This window comes from Thermobia domestica, chromosome 2 (assembly GCF_964235325.1).
Source record: "Thermobia domestica chromosome 2, izTheDome1.hap1.1, whole genome shotgun sequence".
Taxonomy (NCBI): domain Eukaryota; kingdom Metazoa; phylum Arthropoda; class Insecta; order Zygentoma; family Lepismatidae; genus Thermobia; species Thermobia domestica.
This window is the reverse complement of record NC_137455.1, coordinates 380,556-403,723: the sequence shown is the minus strand read 5'-3', so window position 1 is coordinate 403,723 and position 23,168 is coordinate 380,556. Positions and strand designations below refer to the sequence as shown.

At 35.5% G+C, this 23,168-nt stretch overlaps 1 protein-coding gene across 1 annotated transcript in view; it reads right to left on the bottom strand.

Annotated features, from left to right (window-relative positions):
* Positions 1–129: 129 nt before the first annotated feature.
* Ddx1 (ATP-dependent RNA helicase Ddx1) overlaps positions 130–23,168 on the bottom strand; it is a 40,493-nt gene continuing 17,454 nt past the window's right edge. The window contains exons 6-14 of the mRNA XM_081738069.1: positions 22,280–22,456; positions 20,080–20,217; positions 18,557–18,796; positions 14,672–14,858; positions 9,707–9,847; positions 7,780–7,950; positions 6,177–6,394; positions 3,037–3,157; positions 130–490 (exon numbers count right to left, since the gene is read on the bottom strand). Of these exons, the coding sequence (XP_081594195.1) occupies positions 372–490; positions 3,037–3,157; positions 6,177–6,394; positions 7,780–7,950; positions 9,707–9,847; positions 14,672–14,858; positions 18,557–18,796; positions 20,080–20,217; positions 22,280–22,456 (1,512 nt within the window). The 3' untranslated portion in view covers positions 130–371. The remainder of the gene's footprint in view (positions 491–3,036; positions 3,158–6,176; positions 6,395–7,779; positions 7,951–9,706; positions 9,848–14,671; positions 14,859–18,556; positions 18,797–20,079; positions 20,218–22,279; positions 22,457–23,168) is intronic.

The window sequence follows — 23,168 nt, the reverse complement described above, 5'->3', positions numbered from 1 at the left end:
TACCCATATATCGACAATTATTCACTTGTTCTATTTTCTACCCTCCCATTTGTGTATTTTGACACAGACCTCTTCGCTCTAATCATCATGGCACTTGAAGTATAAAGAATTATAAATAAAACAAGGCAATGCATTTCTTTTGCTTTAATGAACGTTATATCCAATTTTATATTACAAGCAACTTTCTCTTCTTCTTCGCCTCGCTAGAAGTAACCAACAAATGTATTGATTCACCAAAACAACTTAAATAATCATGGCGCCTCTGTTAGGACGACAAAAAACAAAACTTGAAATAACAGTTCCTAGGCTTTTCAACTGTTAAGGACTGTTGAACTTTGCTTCCCAGTTAAACAAAAATGAATAAGTGAAGTTCAACGAAGTTCTTTCCCGTAATGACGCTTCAAATACATTAACTGAGCCTTACTCTCCAACTGGGCCAACTCTTGAACGGCTGGAGCCATTTGTGCAACGTGATTCTGGTAGCCCGAACCTGCAAAGATAAAGGTAATATTAAAGTCAGATAATAATAAGGTTCTGAAGCGACGGAGAAAAGGATAAAGGAAATACATCCTCAACTTCTGATCAGGGATTTTCCATTTAATATTTCCTTGTTACCCACATCATAAATGGCTTCTCATCTTTTGATTTATTTAAGAAGTTAATCAACTGTACAGTATTATTAGTATTTAACCCTTTTAAATTCTGGCTATTTTAGGGTAAATTATAGACTTTCAGTCAAGCAGCTAGAGCATCATCTTTATTTATTCTATTACCATGGTTCGTACCTCATTCTCTTCAGAATAGAGCAAACAATATCATTCACATTTCCCTATCATGTCCTGAGGGGGAGTAATTTTGAGATAAATCGGGATTTTTTTATTTTCAAATTTTAAGCCCCTCTGAACTCCCCCTGTGTTAACGCAAAATCAACTAAAAAATAGTAAGGGATACATTAAATGTGTGTACAAAATTTCAAGCTTCTATCTTGAATAGTAAGGGCGGGAAAAATATTTACCAATGAGACCCACAATGCCCCAGATTACTCAAAAAGACTCGAATGTAATATAAAAATTTCCTGAGACATCCCTATTTATCCTAGGGTTATGGTTCGTACACCATTCTCTTCAGTGTGTAACAGACTTTCAAACGGTACCATTCACATGTCTCCATCATGTATCTGAGGTGGGAAAATCGCGAAAAATGGGATTTTTAAAGCTTTTTACTTTTTTCTCTCTGGACCCCATGTGTTAACGCAGAGATCTGAAAAAAAGTCTGAAAAGTAGTAAGGTGGTATACTGAATGTGTGTGCAAAAATTTCAATCTTCTAGGTGCAAGAGTGAGCCCGCCAAAAATTATAAAAATACACCTAACAAAAATTATTTTCTTATACGTGATAACGCCATCACCTCCTATGTCTTGACGCAGAAAGGCGTGAAACCATACGTAACGTATTCTACAATGCCTCCATGTTTGAAAAACCAAAGGACAATCCGAAATAAAAAAAAAAAAAAGCTTTATTGGTTCTTTTTTAATCGAATAATGAAGACACTACCCAATCTACTAAAAATAGTATACATAATTTAAAAGGGTTCACGGGGGAAAAATGTCCAAAAATGAGACATACAGGAATCGATAGAGTGGATGGAGCTGAATAAAGTGAAATGAGTGCGTAATTGTTGAGAAAATAAGATTATTACGTCACTTCTTAAGATGAAACTAAGACTAAAGATATTTCTTTCTTTCATAAAGGCAACGCCACAGGCTTAATCTCCAATTATAGTGTGGTGTACATAACTATCAAACATCTATGTTCTTTTAAATGTGAAAAGACTTTGATATACACATTAAATATATCAATTACATCAAATTAACTATTTCGTTATACGAAGCACACATTCTCCATAGAGGACACTTATGTAACATATTAGTTCTTGCTTGCTTACCATAGAATTTTCTCGTATTTGTTAGTCTAGTTTTAGATGTTGATACACGCAAAAACAATTCTCAAACTAATTTGGGACAATCAATTTTACTCTTCAATAATTTAATATATAACTTCATGAATGTTCATTTTTTACACAAATCCTCGCTTATTCTATAAATATAGCCTAGGTTCCTACATACAATTCTATGTTTCTGTATGCACATAGGATTTCACTTCTCTTAATTCTGTATCTTGCCAACTGCCAGATGATGCTACTAGGGCAGCCCCGAAATTGTATGCTCCCACCGGAACTCACACCTTCAAACGCCGAGGATCCAAACTTGGTCCTCCTTTTGATTTGTCTCTGTCTACCCAATCTATGTGAGTAGCCTCAGGTGTCGTCAGTCATATTCACTTTTATAGCGGACGCATGTGTCTCTGCAACTGCGACAGCTGTACTAATGCCCCCTTACGGCCAAATGTTTTCGCTGTTTTGTATACTAGTTAAATGGAATTGTAATCAAACATTCCTTTAAGATTTTTCTAACACATCAATATATTACCAAAATAATCTGTCAACCAAGACACTGATGATCAAATAATAATAACCTGGAAGAAAGACGGCATGAGAAGCGGGGTAATTATGATTTGAAATCGAATCTGAATCTAACAGTACTGCTCTTAGTGTTATCATCTGCCACAAACTGAAGACTATGTACCACTATGGCTACAGAACAAACCAACAGGCAACACGCAAGTTTCGAACACTATAATCACTTAGATATACAATAGGATGCTTCTATTTCAATCAAAAGATGCTTAGGGAGTTTGTTTTATAATTAAACGAACAGTAAACTATTTTCCAATTTCAGCAGAAGTAGTACTCCGGTGTTACCGTGAGAGTCTCATTTTTTATTTTCGACGGGGGAACAAAATTTCCGGTGCTGACCCGTCATTGTGAGGCTATTTGAATTGTTGTAGAAAGCCATGAGCACATGTCATCCTATTGGAAGTACGCCACTTGCTCGGTTGAAACCTTTCCTTTTTTATTATTAAAAAAATACTGCCAAGTTAACTAAGTCTTTTCGTGAATGAAATTATTTGATTGTTACCTGTTTGCTGCCGCTTCTGTCCGTAGACTACCTTTCCATCGAACTCATCCATCGGCACCTTCAGGTCCGGCTCAATTTGTTGAATAGTCACGTTCAGATGGTCCTCGATGTCTGCCAGATACTGCAAATCACAAACACTCATCAAAAACCGTACAATACTACTACAATTATGGAGCAACACTACATTCCAATACATTCACAATTCTATTTTTAATTGAAATTCCTCTACGGAATTATTTCTTTCACCATTCTGTTAACTTAATAAAGAAACATGAATTGTATGATGGAAATCCTAATTAATTCAGCAGCTGAATGATACTACGCAAGTATTTGTTGAAGCACATGAAGCAATAATGCATTTTTAATATTATGTGAAGAACACATTTTAATTATACTGAATAATTACTTTGTTTTCTTGTGTTTTATGTGTAAATTAATATGATGAATTTCTGACTACTTTTACTGCCACTTTCTTTCGAGTCTACAGCTGAGAACGGGTAAGAATTTGGCGTTTTTCAAGTTTCTTTTTATAAGAGAAGCAATAAACTCTAAAAAGAATATTTGTAGTTCGTACTGATTGAAGTTCTTGTCTTCTTGCTTTATTTTAATTTCTTCGTATACAAGAATTTCTCCTCCATTTCTTCTGTTGCTAGGTCTTAGTGGTTTCCAATTTTCTTCTTGTTATTAAATTTCTCTCAATCAGTTTTTCAATAAATAAATAAATAAATAAAATTTAAAAGTTCTCTTATTACAACCTATCTAACACTCACCACATTCTAAATGAAATAAAGGTGTCAGTCAAGTCTCCTAAAATTTACCAGATGTGATTGCCAGTCAAGACAGAAGAAACAAAGTAATTAATTTCCAAGACTTTATCTGTTTCTCTAATTCTCACTTTTCGATTAATGATGTATTACGTTGTTTCCCTTCCACTCACGTGTTTATTATTTCTTGCACTGTTTGACTTCAAAATACACTTCATGGTGAACCACGCCAGCTTACCAGATTCCAATTTATAACAGTTGAACTATCTCCACATAAGACTATATAAATACAGGTTAGGTTAGGAATTAGATTTCTGGGCTGGCGGCATCTAGGGTCATTTAGCCCGTCAGGTATATGAGGAATGACGTCCCTTGGCGAGCACGCTATCCGATGAAAGGGAAGAAAGAAAGGAAGCGGCATGGGATCTGTATCTTAGGTACCATCCCGGCATTTGCCTGGTGTGAATGACGAAAACCCAGGAAAATCTCACTGAAGATGGCTGGCTTGAAAAAGCTATACTTTTTTCGACCGAGTGTCCCCACCGGGACCGCTAGCACTAACTACATAAATACAAAAATCAACAGACTTCTACATGTTACTACGCTGTAGATTTACGTTTCATGTAGTTGAAACGTTGAAAATAGGCACTGAATTCCGAACAAACGAGCAACAAATGCTTGAATGAGGTTGAGTCCATGAAATATTCTGTCAACAGCTTCTGGATAAGTTGATCCATGAGAATGATATTGTAAAATTGGTTGGTGACCATTTTGAGCTCTGAAAGAATGTCATTTGACAGGAAAGCTTTTGAGAAGCATAAGGTTTTAGTGTCAAAATCGCTCAGAACGAGTTACAGGTTAAGTTTAAGCCACAGCAGATCTTCCATTTCCTGCAAATTCACTTACGTTTCTCATTATAATTTATATCTTACTTGGATACAAGTGGGTCTTGATTAAAATGCGTGGAACACTTTAAAAAATTATGTTTTATGCCTACAAGCACGTACACATGTACACAAACATGACAGATATTTTGTTGAAAATGCAGGCGTACTGGACTACTGTTTCTTCCTACGGTCAGAGTATGTGTTTCATGTCTAAAGTAATACGTGGAAAGTATTCCAACAAGACATCCGCGTGGTGCAAAGCATTTTCTATGTATCCTTCACAAGATCGATCTAAATAATTTTCATATGGCAATGGTCTGCTTTTGTCACTCACGCGGCACGAAGAATATACATCTCAACATAAAAGTTTTTCTTGAGCTAAGTTCTTTTTCACCTCCGATCACATTTATCTCGCATTATAAGAAATCTGAAAGACTGGAGTCATCTTTGATCCACGAATAGAAACAAGGCGATTGAGAAATTCTTCAACCTGCGCCTTCTTAATAATCATTATTACCGGTATTTTAATAACGTGTTTTATTTCAACACTTTATACAGTGATAGAGACTTTCTATTTCGAGTGTGCTCTTGCTGGCGCTGCTGTCGTGTTTTGCCGTGCCTCCCTCGAAAGAGGAGAGACGCGTTGCTACGACCGAGATCTTTCAATTATTGGATACGGAAGGGTTGCCACAATGAATTATTTCACTAACTTCGCTGTGCTCTGTCTTGTTAGCCATTCTAAGTAGCCTATGATCTTCACTCGTCAAGACCAAATGACTGAATGACAAATTGGCAACATAGCTGAGGTCATCCACTTCTTTCCCTTAAGCAAAGGGAGGATTTCCTTCGTAAGAGGGTTGCGGGGGTAGGAACCGAAGTATCTTTCACATATTTTCCGAGGGCACACTTGAAATAGAAAGGTTCTAGCTTCTGCGGTTACTGTTGGCGCACTCATCTTCTGCGTGTAGTTTCATCTAGGTTAAGACTGTTACACCTTTGCCCATTGTCCCGTGAGCATGGTTTTATTGTAGAGATTATTAATATTTTTCATCACAAATTATAAATTCTTTGATTCTTATTGCAATATATTTGTAAAATGTAGGAAAAAAGGTAATAAAATTACGCTCAGGAAACTTTCGAGAAAACTGTTTAAATATGTCTGGATTCGAGAAAAACTGTTCTTGGGTTGTTTTGACCTTTAGCTCTTGACTCGCACTAGCTACAAGTTTGATCCTACTGTAAAGAACCACTATAAAATGCCAAAGTTTCATTGATGGCAGGTGGATGATAGTTCTTTCAAACGCTCAGAATAGAACTAACGAATCAAATGTGAATCTTGACTCGATAATTGAGATCCATAATTCAAGTTAAGGTATTACAGATACAGTTGCTGTATAGCTCCGAGATTTTTTTTTTTTTTTAATTTATTTTAAGACGACTATATAACTGTAGATGTAAAGATGTAAAACAAAACCAGAAAGCAAGTCACCTGTGGCTCGTTGTACCAAATGCAGCAGCCTCCATCATCCGTGAGTCGTGTGTTCCAGCAGTTGCGGCCCCGAGACGAACACCACTCGCCATGGAACCACACTTTCTCTGGAACAGCGGAAACGAGGGAAATGGCCAGACCCATTCGCTCGGCTCGGCCAACTCGGCCAATACGATGGACGTAGTTGGATTTCTCATCAGGAAGAGTCACATTAATCACTGAAAACGAAAAAGTTATTTATTCCTCCTTGTTTACCATTATTTCTACTTCAAACAGGAAATATAGTTGAAACCTTGTTTCACAACAGGATTAATAAGTTTAATTAATCTTAAGAAGGAGCAGGAATGGACAGAGTTTAGTATGGATTAGGAGCTTTGATTTAATATGGGCCACAAATACTTTTCACTACGCATCTCGAATCTTCGATTTATTTTTAATTGCATAATAATCCAATGTAAACGGTAGATACCTGTCCTGCTCCTTCTTAACGACAAGTATTACACGTGCTCCACTCATTTCCAACTACATGATCTGTGACGTGATTTCCAGAAAACAGACGAAGACACATAATGAGTAACGTTTGACAGGTAGATCAGTCGTATCAGCAGGAGCCATGACTACTGGTACACTGCCAACACTTCTTTATATACTTTTTCGTAATTTCGGCTCTGTTGTTGCTCCAACATCATTGATTGGCCAGTTGGAAAGGACATATACGCATTCTGTTGTGTATATTGAACCTACTATTTGATTTAGTCATGGGTTTCTGGAACGCTTCAAAATACAATATCAAACAGAACATCTTACAAAATATGGCCTCAAACATTCACTTTAACGGTGTTATGTATGTATTATCTTTCTTTCTTGCCCCTTGATTGGTATTCCTCTGTTTTCTTTGAAATTTTAATGGTTTGAGCTTAGTCATTTCTTCTAGTCTACTCTAGTTGAATATCTTTGGCTTGCATTTTACATACGTTTAATATTACTATACTTAAATTAACTTTCATTATTAAATACTGAAATTATTTAATTTAATTTAATTTTTACGAAATAAGAGACATTTACAGAGTTTTGAAGAAATCACTACAAACCAAACCATTAAAATTCGAGCTTATTTAAAAGCAAACAGAGGAATAATTCCCCAGATAAATCAATGGATTAAAATTACGTATGGTGCAAGTATTCAACAGTGTTAACATTTCAGTTCTTGATGTTTGGTTAGCGTACGCGTCTTCGACACGGGAGACCCGGCTTCAATTCCCAGTGGATTCGGATTGCACATTAAGCTGTAGATTAATGTGTCATATACCCCTAACTCAAGTCAACCGTTAAAAGATTTATTGCTTCTACTGTTCATCTTATTTTCTTTAATAGTCTCCACCATATTACATTCGTTTCTCAAAATTTCTATTTTTCTCTCTATTCTATCGGTTCTCACCCTATCTATCAATGACAGTAACCGTTTATTTTTCTCTTAGGAATTTATGGAACTCTTACAATCAAAATAATACTAATACCTAATATTATGTGATACCTTCCACATTAAATCGAATCGTTAAGACAATTCTTTGCAATATAAAGCAACTCAAAACCTGTGACTTACTAAATGGTAACCCATTGATATCCAATCCTCGGGCTGCTACATCGGTGCAAATAAGGAACTTTGCTTCTCCTCTCTTGAATTTTTCTAAGTTGGCCTTTCTTTCCGGAGGCTTTCGGTCGCCGTGAAGGCATACACACGAATACACATTATTGCGACTGTGCTGGCCACCACCTAAAAAAACAAGTAGGGGTATTAATGGGATATGAAAACAGAGTATGTTCCAATGGCTTATGGAACAACGGCCAAGTTACAAACCAAAATAAATAAATAAATGAAAGCTTAAAATATTGATTGGTTTTATTGTTTCGTTACTTACATCATTCAGGACACTTTACCATTTTTTTTTCATCTAACGAAAGATATTCAGACAGCCAAAAGCAACTGGAACTAATTTCTTCAATATTCTTTACCTTCTACTTCAGGAATTATGAAATGTTCGGGAACTACGCACTATACTACTAGCTGGGACTCTTGCAAATTGCAATTAAGAAGTCAGAATTTGTTTTTTTCAACACCAAAAGGTAAATGTTAGCCCTAGCCAAATATAGGTCCTAGCCTACGTCCTGTTAAATATAGGACCTACCCAACTTCCTTCATAGTTGCTTGCTTGATGATCCCACAATAATGATAGCTTGGCAGACTGCATCTCAAAGTTTTTAAATAAATAAACATAGAAGGGGGTCTGTGATAATTAATTTTACTATATTTATTTACTATATATATATATTAGTAAACTCTATAATCCTGCTTTGTGCTACTAAGGCGTTAAAAATGTTTCAAACTAAGAGACATTTAAGTTTTTTTTATTTATTCCATAATCCAGTTATAACACTCATTGCTAATCTTATTTTCTAAAGAGAGCCTTTCTGTAATTCGGCTCAATCTATAAGCGAAAGTGGAATATTTATCATTTCATTACTATTGAATTCTTAAATCTATCCACAATCTTACTTCATATACTGTTAATACATGAAATTATTTCTAATTCTAAGGTTCTAATTTGGGGGTTTGTCAGAGGTACAAAAATAAAATTTCAAATCAAACTTAAAAGAGTTTTAATAGGGTTTAACTTTGAATGTGAATTCATGTGTCTATTAGCGCACTTGGAAAGCCTAGCACAAACAGATTTCTCTGAATGACGAATATTCAATTCCACGCTTTTCATTGTTAGTTCAGCTCCGATTCTGATATGGTCTTGACTGGCGGCAGATTCTTACCCTGGAGACGGAATACTGATGACTAGTACTGCTTTACTAGTCCTGCAACGATTATACCGAACACCCTCCGTTTCGGAGGTGTTAAACTTGCAATGAATATTGTTTTAAATATAAGTTAGATAAACGAAGAGTACAGAACTTTGGTCATATGAATGATAACAATATACATAGATCTTAACGTCATTTACTTTCTGAGTACTAGTAGACTGAACTCCCGTGAACTGCCAGAACTTTACCTCATATTTTATATCAGGATCTTTGCTGAGGTTGATAATCTAATAGTTCATGGACCTGACGTAAAGCCAAGCGCAGAAATAAAAGTATTCCGAGTCCGGGTTTGAGAACAATTTCGGAATTTAGAAAGAAAGAAGTATGTATGTGCCAGCTTTTTGTAATGAGTTCAATTACGTAAGAAAAGTTGTCATCAGCGGATAAGACGAATTTACAGACATGCTTGTATGTAACAGAGTTTACACCGTGACCTCATTATTCACATACAATTGTTTACAAGTAAATTTAGTTCCGTATTTTCTTATGTTTCATAAACTAAATGAGAATCAGATTTAACTTGAAATGAAATCTAACATTGGTACTACCACAATACCTATTTTGTTATGTTAAGCATAGAACAGAATTTTAGAAGCACGAAACGTCATCGGAATTAAAAGAACACTTTCAATTTCAAGAAGAAACTAAACAGCAGTACATACCCATTTGATTCATGTAACGTTCGAGGTTATCACAATCTAGTTTTGTGCGGCAGAAGATGATGGCCCGGTCCATTTTGTGTTCATTGATGGCGCGAAGGCAGTATTCTCCTTTCAGCATCTTCACTGCTTCTGACAATGTTTCTGAAAGCATACGAGAACAATCATTCCAAACGGAATAGGATTTTCAGGCAATAGTTATATGGTTGAAACTCCTTTCCATTAATACTAATACAATAAGATCAGCAGGGATTTTTGAATTAACAGAAGCACAATTTAGATAGGAATGAAAAACATTATCGCTAATATCTATCAGAATAAAAAATATATATATAAGCGACTCCACAAATAGTGAAAGACATTTTGACCTTTCCAACAATTAAGAACGTATAACAATTGAGCTAGGAGTTTACATAAATATAAAATCTGTTTAAACTAATTTTCTATTAAAGTTACAATTTCAAAGCCGAACACACAGAATCAAGTAATCTGAACCAAACGAACCATGCATTACTAAGTATTTTTATAGAACACAAGCAAATATTACAAACATTCAGATGGTAGCAAACACATCTGCTTCTGCTGCAAGATGGTTGTTTGGTTTGAAGCTTCAAGTTCTTTTCAGCACCGAAGATACATGAGACGTGGATTCGAAGCACATGAGCTCCCACTATCAATCGACCATGGGTCTCCTGGACCCAAGGTATGAATCCTAGCCGTATAGATATGAAGGAACTCGCTTGATATTTCATGATGATTGAAGGTAGACGATTCCATCCTTAAAGGACAATTACATATGTATACAATCAAGCAGTCTTCTTACATTTGCGATGCCTATTTCAACCTTCCCCCCCCCTCCCACTGATCTAGTGGCTAGTCCGCGTGCCTTTCGTACATGCGTCCCGGGTTCGATTTCAGGTCAGAGAACCTTGAAATTTGAAGGCACTACCGTGGTCCGGATTTAATTTAAACTGTAGGTTCATCTCTCGTTTAGTCTCGGTGCTGAAAGGGACGCTAAACTCCAGTTCACCCAACAAACGATACTTAAATTGATAAAAATCCTGTTCTTTTAACTCAGAAAATGTTTCTTAGTGTTTTGTGAAATACATGGGCATGTTATAAGGATATTAACCCTAGGAACACCAAAGGGGTTTCTTCGGAGGCCCACAAATTATTTTTGTTACATTTTGTAACATTTCTAATTGCATAAAAAATCTGAAGAAAAAAAAAATGATATTGTCAAGCTTCACCCCAATCATCGTAAAACGTACTTGCTTAGTTTTTAGTGTTTTATTTTTTCTATTTATAAAGAAAGTGCTGTGGGCCTCAGTCACCCTCCCCCCCTTGGTGGTACTAAGGGGCTATTAACCGCATACGCTAATTGTTATATTCCAATGTTTTAGCTATTTATTTTACTTTTCATTGAAACAATTTTGATATTATAACATGCAGGGACACTCCGAGTTATTATTCTGGTGCAGTGTTGCCAATTGCACATTATAAAAATTTAGTATAAACATTTTTTCCTGATTACTTTTTTTGGCACCTAAATATTTTATTTTCTATTAGTTTATTCCTTCAAACCCGCTAACACATAAATATGTCAGTTAATATTATAATCACACACACACACGTGTATATATATATCTGTCTATCAAACAGGTAGACCTAGTTTCTTTATTATTTGTTCTTAACATCTTTTTACTTATAACTTAAGCCCGGAACAGGCAAAGCAAATAAATTCATAAACTAGAATATTATACTTGATCAATGCAGGGGTGTATACCTACTTTTGGGCCACATATATAAACAAAGAGAGAGAATCAAGTTTGAATAGTGATTGGAAAGAACTATGCTGCTGCACCTCTGGTGTTATCAAGTATCTACAAGCAGCAGCCTGCAACACTGACTGAAGACACATATTTCATAGGAAATTGTCAGTTCGTTATTCTATGACTGTGATTGTATGTGAAAATCTACAGCAGCATTCGAACAATGGAAAATCGTGCTCTTCGCCAAAGTTCAATTGAGAAAGAACTTAAAGAACTGTTAAGTGAATCTTATATAAAAGGTCGAATATAGCAAGGTGAAAATAACCCTGTCAGAGTTTGATGCAAAAGTCAGTGATTTAAGCATTTTATTTGATAATGCAAATATAACAAATGGAAGCAGTGGTACGTTCCTTGCAATGAATCCCTTGTAATATTCATGATGTTGTAGTGGTGTTAGTTTACAGAACTGACAGACAAGTCGTAGCTTGTTTGCTTACATTTTACATGTTCATTCGATAGGTGCAAAAACTTGATCTTATGCTACTAGAAAAATTGTAGCTTATGTTGTGTTGGCAACACTGCTTCTCTGGTGACATCCCGTATAGTGTCCAATGAACGTCCCTCACACTATCTATCTTTTCGCGGAAACAAAATTTGAAAGAATCTTGCCATTCCAAGCATAACCAGGATGAAATTATGAAAGATTAATCCTGAATTCATTGAAATACTGAAGTATATCCCACTCTTTCCCATTCTACCCTACTTTACTGCACCACCACCAAAATGCTTTTAGAAGCCTCCTTTATACATATATTACACTGTACTAAGTCACTATTGATCTGTTTGATAGTTTTTCTACACAAACAAATAAAATAAATAGGTCGTAGTTACTGACAAAAGTAAAAAAAATGGTAACTTAAACAATTATACACATATAGCTGGCAACACTGTACTTAGAAACCTAGTAACAATAGAGAATAAAAATATATTATGTCTTAGACATCCCAAGTTCATATCAGACAAGATAAATTATTTTCGGTGAGAAATAATGACCTTTATGCTGTGGGCCTCAGAGGTCTCACCGTTGGTGTTCCATGTAATCCAAAAATACCTTGTGTTCCTACGGTTAATATTTCATTCTTTAAATTTTATCATACCTATAGCTACAGAGGATTGATTTATATTCCTTTTCTCTGTATATATATATAGTAAAACCCCTCTAATCCGTCACGTTGGGACTGGGGGTATGGTTGGAACGCAAAAAAGGTCGGATTATCAGAAAATACAGATTTACAGTAAAATAAGCAATTTCTGAACTCAAAAATTACTGTATTGTTCTCTACAGTAAAAACAAACGAACAGTAGTCACTAAAAACTACACAATACAGTATAGACAACACACACAACGAAAGACACGATACAAGAGATGACGGAGCACTAAAGCGGATAAGAGGTAACAGCAAGTTAAACGACAATGGGCCTCGTCAGTCACCGACGAGTCGGAATAAGTTCGGCTCGAGCACGCTCGGATTAACCGGAGTGGCGGACCAGCCGAAGAGGATTCTACTGTATATATATATATATATATATATATATATATATATATATATATATATATATATATATATATATACGAGGGACATTCAATAAGTAAAGAGACAAATTGCTATAGCTCAATAAAGATTTATTTCAATCTTTCAAAACTAAGGCTATTTTTCAATATAATCACCCTTTACAGTTATGCATTTGTCCCATCTTTCTTGCAGCTTCCTAATTCCCTTGGCGAAGAAATCTTTCGATTTACCCCGAAGCCACCTTTGCACCGCTGCCTTAACTTCCTCATTGTTAGCAAATCTTTTTCCACGTAGGGCGTCTTTGAGTGGTCCAAACAGGTAAAAATCAGATGGGGCGAGGTCTGGGCTGTAGGCAGGATGAGATAAGACCTCTTAACCCAATTCTTGAAGCTTATCTCGGTCAGCTGGGCTGTATGAGGGCGGGCGTTATCGTGCTAAAGAATAACTCCTTTTGACAAGAGTCCACGGCGTTTGCTCCTGATAGCTGGTTTAACTTTGTGTTCTAGCATCTCAGAATAGTATAGGCTATTGATAGTTCGCTGATCTTCAAGGAAATCGCAATAGATTGGACCCTGTGAGTTCCAAAAGATGGTCAGCAGCACTTTACCAGCGGAAGGTTGAACCTTGAATTTTTTGCGAACTGGAGAGCTAGTGTGTTTCCACTCCATACTCTGCCTTTTGGTCTCAGGGTCGTAGTGATGGATCCAGGCCTTGTCGCAAGTCACTATTCTTTCAAAAAAAGCGTCTCCTTCAATCAAATTTCGTTGCGTTAAGGCTTGACAAATGGAAAGCCTTGATTCTTTATGAGCGTCAGTAAGCTGTCTGGGAACCCATCTGGCACACGTTTTTCTGTATTTTAAAATGTTCCTAATGACATTGTGAACAGTTCCAACACTTACTTGAACTTCCTCAGCTATCATTTCAACAGTAATTCTTCTGTTATCACGAATAAGTCCGTCAATCCTCGATTCCAACGAAGAACCAGAAACTTCCACTGGACGTCCACATCGGGGTTCATCACCTACACTTGTTCGGCCACTTTTAAACCGATCAACCCACTTGTACACATTCACATGGTTCATACAACTGTTACCGTACTGTCTCAACATTCGAGAAAAAATTTCACTTGGTTTTACACCTTCTGCGACTAAAAACCTAATGACTGAGCGCTGTTCTTCTAAGGTGCAATCTTCTAGAGGACTTGCCATGATGAAATGATATTTTTGAAGTTATGTTGACATAAAATTACGAAACAGCAGATCAGAGCATATCACAAGGTTGCCAGCTAACACCCCTGAAACAAAAAGATTAGTGTTAAAAATGTAACTTTGTCTCTTTACTTATTGAATGATCCTCGTATATATATATATAGTAAACAGATATTATGACTTCTCTCATATTACAATTACGTGCTGCGTGCTACGAAATCACATGGTTACACATATTGACATTTTATTCTTACTTCTATTTATAAGTATTGCGTCCTTTCTCTTGATGACACCCATACCTGCACACCCACCCACACAACATTTCTAACAATATTCACGAACTCTTTTCAATACAGAAATCACATGAACGTATACGTATACCGACCAAATAAAGAGTTGGGAAATGAACAAGACCTGCAGTGGTATTTCCAGGGCGAACGTTGTCCTTGGCGTGGACACCATCCGTCTGCACGTGTCTTCGTAAATTCTGCCAGCTGATGTCCTTCTGGGGATCCACCATCACCACCACGTGATGAACGGTCTCAGGCACAGCATCTTCACCTTTCAAATCAACCCACGTGGGGAAGTGCATCAGTCTCTCCTGCGAAGTCAAACATTGTTTTATTATTATTCCCTATGTCTTTGTCTATAACTACCCAATCTTTCATTATCACCACCCCCCATCACACCCTTACTCAAATTAAAAATCAATGGACAATAATTAAAAAGTCTAATGTCAGTATATCTTATGTCTTCTTCATCCACGAATGAGCAGTAATCACCAAAAAAGGAAATCTAAATAAAAATCATACTTGCTCCCGAAAACGATTAAAATCTATACAAACAAGTTTTTTTTCTTTTCTTTTTCTTTCTTTTTTTTCTTTTTTCTTTCTTTTTTTTTTTTTACTTCTACTATTTAGAAAATTAAAAAAACGAAGAGAAGAAAGTGAAAATCTCAGCTTAGAATGCTTTCACAATAAACATTGCTCCCTATGGAACGCTTCAAATTTATTGTTTATGATCAGCAATGTTGTCAATAGTTGTCAATTGGTAAATTCGAGGTGTCTACTTTTCCTCGACAATTTGTTCAAAGTAATTGCAGTGTGCTGATGTCTTAGTAGTATCTTGTCGCTGATTGAAAATGTCTAATTCCTTTTGGCCGTGGATAAGTAATTCAGAGGTACCAGAGCCAGATAAATTTAAGTAACAAAAGGAGGATCGTGTACTTGGAGTGGAGCAAAACTCAGAAAGTAAAGCGTGCTTATAACGCGAAATGCACTGTATATATATACTACTCTGTAGAATAGTGCCCTGTGGTCCGTGGGTGCCATTTTTTTTTAGAACAACATCCGATATATACAAATTCACGATCCTAGTGTTTATTGAATGCCAAAGAAGCGACATGTGAACATGATTTTACTCGCGATTTGTTGTGACGTACGGTAATGAATGTCATTTACTGCTGGAATACTGTCTGAAATTATGTGCGAGAGGACATCCGGAACTAATTATGAATTTCGTTATTCCATCAGAATATTACGTCGTCTATTACATAGTATAGTATGGGGTTTTCGCATAAATTAGCGTCAAGAAAAAGTGCAAACTGTGAATCCAATGAAGTTATTGCTTGGAGATGCCGTTATCTGGAAGAAATTAAAGCTTACCTTTCCGCGGGATAATGTGACGTGTACCTACACGAAACTTGGTATGGTAGCAACTGATGCGAAATAAAAAGCTGGCCCGATGATTTTGATAATCGCAACTTCAGACAAAAAAGGGGGAAAAGATCGTTATTATGTAAATGGTGGCCGATTTGGTTTCGTGGATGACGCTTTATTTATAACTCACAAGAAAATGCATGATGTTCCTGCTGACCATCACGGGACAATAAACGCAGAAAGTTTAGGGCATTGGTTTGAAACCTCCATACTAAAATGCTTGGAGGAACCGCCAGTTGTAGTTGGGATAATGCCATTTACTATAGTTGTACAATTAATCCGAAGAACAATTCTTAGGAAAAAGAAAAATCTTAATTATATGCGAAAGCACAATATGGGCATACTTAGTCCGGTCTGGTCCTGTTCTTCTCCAAATTATTAAAAAACAACTCGCGAAAGAAAAGAAGAAACAGGTACGCAATTAACGAACTGACAGCATCCTATGGGAATGCTGTTTTAAGATTACCTCCATATCATTATGTACTTAACCCATTGAAATGGTATAGTCACAACTGAAACGGACGGTGAACCCCTACCAAAACGAGTGGATTTAGCAAAATTAGTGTTGAAAGTTGGAGAAATTACACGAGACAGTTACAGAAATCATCAGTCTGTTTTCAATAACTCACAGAAAATTTTAATGGAAATAACAGATCATCAACAAATAATTCTGACCTAGATCACGAGTAGCGCTTTCGAAGGTAAGACAGTATTAAATATTTTTTATATTCTCTTATTTTCATAGATCAAGACCCCATAATATTTGTGGCGGATTATTGTTCAATTAAGTTATTTATTTTCCTTGTTCAACATGTCTGCATTCATGAACGGACGAACAGATAAATCGCACGTTTGTACACAATTTCCTATTTAAAAATAGTTTGCCTAATTTATTTTTGCGTTAATATATTGATATATTTTATTACAAGATTTTATTTTATAGTAACTTCGATAACGCTTGTTTTTGTAGAACAATCCACATACATACAGAAAGTAATATGTGGCTATTTTATTTTATTTTTTTTTATTTCTTATCATTCATTACCCGAAGGTCAAAAATAACATAGAAAGGAAGTTATCTGACGTTGCAATACGATTTCTATAATTTTATTGCGCAGTATTTCTAGTAAGAATTTTCGTAGTTGTTCTTAGAACTTTTTTGCTGAGAATTTCATAGGACTTTTAAGCTCTAGATTTTTGTATTAAACTGATAGAACTGCCCGTTTTTCGCAAGAAAAGAATAAGGTTTCTGCAAAATATTTCAACGATAAAAACATACGAAATTTCTTTCTTTTTCAGATTATTTGTTGACATAATTCCACTTCAGTTACATAAACCCTCACAAATCACTTCTAAATAACTTTTCTCTACTTCAAGACTAGTGTTGAAAAATTTCTCGTCTCAGCTCGGAAATGAGAATATTACAAATCTCGTTTACCATAATTTTATATTAAACACTGTTTTACTGTTGTATAATTCATAAATAGTATAAAAATTATTGTATATGTTAAACTGACTGTAAATACAATGAAAAATGTTATCAACGTTTAAAAATATGCATATCATTACTCACTTTAAATATATATCTTGCAATATTCTATTTCCTCTATAATTTAACACGACCTGAATACTTTTGCATTCAGAATATTTAATTTCTTATTGTAAATAGATTAGATAGGAAATAATGAAGGTCCAAAGTTAAACCCTCGTCACACTCTAAACCTTAGTCTTGTATATCATTACACTATTCAATTGTTTAAGTCAGGGTTGGCAAAAACCATGGCTTTTATTGAAAAAACAAAAACAAACAAAAAAAGGTTTTTTGGTTTAAACCCGTTTTTTTTTGTTTTTTTTGTTTTTTGTTTAAATAATTTACTCTATGTATTTATATTAGGTATGGACAGAAATTAGTTTGTTTCGCCTTGGTGTTATTATGCAACAACAAGGTTATGCTGGAAGGGGTCACATTAGCTTAAAGCGGAATCCAAATCGCTTCTCGATTTCATCCAAGAAAAATTGTCCATTTCGACACGAAACCGGGACTAATTGGTCACAAATGCGATTGCCGACTCACTCACGAAGGACTCTTAATAAAAATACGTTGTACTGATCTTTACATAGGCCTAGTTGTTAATATATTTTAATTCTCAAGAGTCATTTCAGAAGGACAAAAAGATAAACAGTTACACAAGTAAAAACATTATACAATTATATATAAATCAGGAAACTCCCGCCTTAGCCATTGGGAAAATTCTGTTCTTACTTCCAGTGTATTTGTATATAAAATTTTAAGGTCAACGTATCATAATCACTACGCTAAAACTGAGATATTAAATTGCAAATTTGGTATGTAGATATCATTCAATAAAATTAAAACAAAGTCAAATCCAAGCTGGATGGGATTCGGGCAGTTCTTGTGATCGTTAGTCTAATGATTTTCACCGCTCGACCAAAAGCAACAATAGTCTCCCAGTATTTTACGTAAAAAGTCAGAATGTTCTTCTTTAATAACGTTTCATCATTATTTTAATTCCCACGTGGACGAATTTAATCAACGCTTGTCATACATGAAATAACTTACCGCCATTTTCTTCACTTCAAAGGCATGCAGCGTAGCAGAACATACGATCATCTGTAGTCTTCGTCCATCAGAAGTAATTTTGGGGATCTGTTTGTGCAAGCGATCGATGAGATCTGAGTAACCCTGTTTCAGAAGACCATCTGCCTCATCCAACACAAAGAATCTGCATTGGGTGAGGGACAACTGTCCAGTCGAGATAAGATCCTCCAGTCTTCCAGGGGTTCCAACTACCACATCCACCTGTAAAAACACGAAACTTATCTTATTTTCTTATTTCTTTTTCTCCCCTGTCTGATAAAGTGTCCTGCGAAAGTTCACTTTTTTATATTTGTACGATAGGAAAGTAAATACAACTACATTACACTATTTGTTTTGTTTTATTTGTGTACATTTCTCGATTATTGTTAATTAGAGTGCTCATTAAACAGAAGCCGTAACAGTTATTTACTTTGTATTTACTTTTGTGTTCAGTGCCTTTTTGTCTATAACTGAAGATTCTTCACTAAGTGCACTTCCATTTTTTTTTGCATAGACAATAAATTATATATATATATATATATATATATATATATATATATATATATATATATATAAAAGGTAGGAACTAAGCCAGACAGTATCTCAAAATATTATTATATGAACTAATAATTGGTTTAGGCTTCTCGTATAATGTATAGATTTGAGAATTAATAATTATGACGTCACAAACTGATCACCTATAAGAAAAGGTTATTTAATAGAATTCTGTAGACAGTACGTGCTTTATCTTTCACACTTTTGATACTGCTCACTGTCTTTAAGTTATTCACTACGATTCAAAGAAAGGGGGGGACAGCTTTGCGAAGAGCACAACGTATATCAAACACTCTCAAAGCCTAAAACTTTCCAAATGAAAAATTAAATTCAAACTTTCATTTGAACGTTCCTCGATTATGTCTATGAGGCTAACGGAGTCGGATGATAAAGGCAAGTAAATGATGGAATGAAAATGTGGGGGGAAACAGGACTACCCCGAGAAAACCCACAAACATCATGATGTCCACTACACACTTACTTGGCCGGGGATTGAACCAGGGACCTTCGCACCACAGGTAAGCGCTCTACCAGTGAGCCATTCTGTATTCCACTTTAATGCAACTTTTGATATTCTCATCCCGTCGTCAGGGCATCGAGAAAAAAAAAATCTCTACACCAACGACAAGATCGGACATGTTCAAATAGTGCCCAAATATATAATGAAAGACACACTGGTCAATTCGGAACTTTGATTTCGGATTTCCTTGTTTTATGCAAACACCCAAAATTACTTTTCTGATACGTCTAAAAAATTGAACAACAATAACAAAACAAGAATTCCATTTACTTAATGGCGTAATAGGATGCATATCAAATAAACGAAACAAAAATATATTCACCCGAACGGCAATTCAACGCAAACGTATCCCTACATCTCTTATGAACAGCCACTTGAGTACTTTGCTTGGGTACATTATTGTCAAGAATTCCAAGACTAAAATACTTACCCCTGCATTCAAGGCAGCAATTTGATCTTTGACATTTACTCCACCAATCACCAGCAGCTCTCGAATCACAGGGTTCTCCAGATACTTCTTGAATTTGATTATTTGATTGTAAGTCTGCTCCGCTAGCTCCCGTGATGGCTGCATCAAACAACAAACATAGCAACAATTATATATGTTCCTTTTTGATTAACAACCTTACAGAATAAGTAATTTTTCCAAAAAAAATTCTCAGATTTTCACACTTGAAGCTTACATAAAACCAACTCGGAAAGTACAAAGAACGAATATGACTGCTATGTTTTATACTGACATTTTTAAATTAAGGGATAAATAACAAACTGTATTCGAGCAAAATTAGAAACGAATTGACAGTCGACGGACACGTGAAAGTTGTGTTGAGAAAGGAATTTACATCAAGAGGGTTATTAAAGTCACGAAGAGAAGAGCCAATCGTAAACGTGATAATGGTAGTTATAAGTAGAGGGTTACTTCAGAAACAGACAACATTCCAATGTTGCCAACTTGTAACATTTGTTCAGAAGTATATGTCAACCTCGAGGCAGTTGTACAGCGGGGGACACTTCTAAATGGTACACCTTAGCCGTAAATCTCCATATGGCTGTACCATTTAGAAGTGTCCCCCGCTGTACATGCTAAGTGTGGCTTTTTAGCCGAATTACTTTTTGAGTAATTTCTCTTTTCATTGTTATATTTATGTTTCTTTTTCATGTTTCAGGGCTCATAGTAGTCTAGTCTCTTGTAAATAGTTGAAAAGTGACCAAAAGCACAGGAAATAGTGACCAAAAAATGACCAAAATAAACATCATGCCCCTTTTTTCCTTTGTCAATTTCTCCATCACCTCTCTGTTTGTTGTTTTGTTTCATCTTTTCTTATTTACTTTTTTTTTTTTTTTTTTTTTTTTTTTTTTAGCTTCCTCCTTTTTTAGGTTTTCTAAGTATGCTATGTACCTAGGTAGTTATGGTAAGCAGACTTAGGAATGTAAGAAGCTTATGAGTAAGTGGCCTATTTCCGAAGCTCTTAATCCCAGACGATATATTTAACTTAGCATTGAGAATTCTCAAAACCATGAAATATTCAAATTTATCATCTATTCTTAAGAACATACAAGAAGCATAACACAAGACGAACATGATGAACCACACAAACACACACACAACATTCAGCGGAGCGTTAGCTATTACATGAGAAAACTAAAAGACTATTATAGAAGAAAGAATAGACACAGAAGAGTTCTCAACCCCACCTTGAGAGTTTAAGCATTCACCAATCGTCACTGTGCTTTAGAAAGAATAAAGGCAGCAAATACGGAAGCTCTGTTTCACACGTGGCAGCAAATACGGAAGCTTTCAGAAGGGTAATGAGTAACAAGTTTCTGCCTTTTTCCATTTCTTTTTATAATATTTTTCTTAGAAAACTGCCAATGAAAAACACAAATCAAACGAAAAAGTCACTCTACTTCTCAAAAAAGTAACTTTAAGTGACCAACTTGAAAAAAGTAGCTTTTACTTAAAAAACTGACTCGCTATGAGCCCTGATGTTTCCAATGACTCAACTATTTCTCGCTGATGTCTTCCATCAGCAACTGTAAACTTTACCCGTAACACTCTGTCCATTGCGTCCTCAAGACATTTTGTATGCCCTTGACTATTAAACTATACGATATTTCTTTAATTGATGAAATGAAATCATCAGTTGGTGGTATACTTTCATTAATTCAACATATTAAACAACAACGAAAGTGAAGTCCGATCTTTATAAACAAAGAGGAACCATTGAAATAATGAAGAAATTTTTAACGTATTTCGGATATATTTGTATAAATAGTATTGCGTAACTTCTCAATTTTATGTAACTTTAGGTATTTCTTATTTTTTGAGACTTAAAAAAAATTAAGTTTGAAGGATATGTAGCAAACGCAACGCCAAAAGTGGAATTGTAGGCAAAATGAACTAACAAGTTTGTTCAGAGTTATGGACGGAGATTTGACCATACTGATTTCTTTACATCGAAGACAGAAATAAAGATATATTTATTGTTGTGTTATTTTAAAGTCTTTCAATGCAAAGAAACCACTGTAAGAGGAGAGACAGTGGAACAGGCCAGCTCCTAAAGAAAAACAGATTTCATAGAGGTCACAACTTATAACCTACATAACTATATTTCTAGAGACTCTAATACCTCAATGATGATTGCCTGAGGAGCGTTCTTCACAATCTTCTTCTGAGCTGTGCTGGCTCCGCCTGTGATGTCGGAGTTCTTCACTAAGTCTTTCGGCGCTTCGCAGATGGGGAGGAATCCACCCTCCGGAGGATACTTGAATGGTTGGCTTCCAAAGTTGAAAGACATCTCAGCGTTCTACAAATAAGCAATTTTATTAGAACAGCAGTGGCATCTACAATAAATTCACATTATAATCGCCAGAAAAATTCCAAAAATTCTGGCGTTGCAGCTACCAAAAGACTACGTTGGCCAGAAGGAAGAAACTCAACTAAGAGATTCTTCGCATCGTCAGGTTTTCTAGGCTGACAGGAGTTGAAGTAGCTCCCTATTTGCCTCAAGCTACGTCTACAACGGCAATTCTGAGTTCTTACCAAGAATTGAATTCAGAAGAACATGAGCAATCCATTAGGGTAGACACCTAGTTTTGCAAAGCAATTTCTCTGGTTTTGTACTATTGTCCCCCCTTCTCCCCGCCCCATGCATACACAAATTGCGATCCTGTAAATGATGGTTTATCAAAAATACCTCAGTTTTCTTTATAAATTTATATTTTGAATGTTTGAATATTTCAATAGGAGGAAACTACTGACACATTTATTTTAAATACTTTTGTTTAATAATAGCATACAATAATTAAATTAGAGGCAAAAGACTTAAATATGTGCTTTCTTCAACTCTCAACACCATTACAAGAGAATTTAGTGGCAATTCGTACTCCTGAATGCTGAACCTTGACACTACACTGCGAAGAGCAGGGCTATAACGGATTTACACTCACATACGAAGCATTTTTTTCAGATCTTATCTATTTTTTATTTCTGTGATGAAATTATTATAAATATTAGCT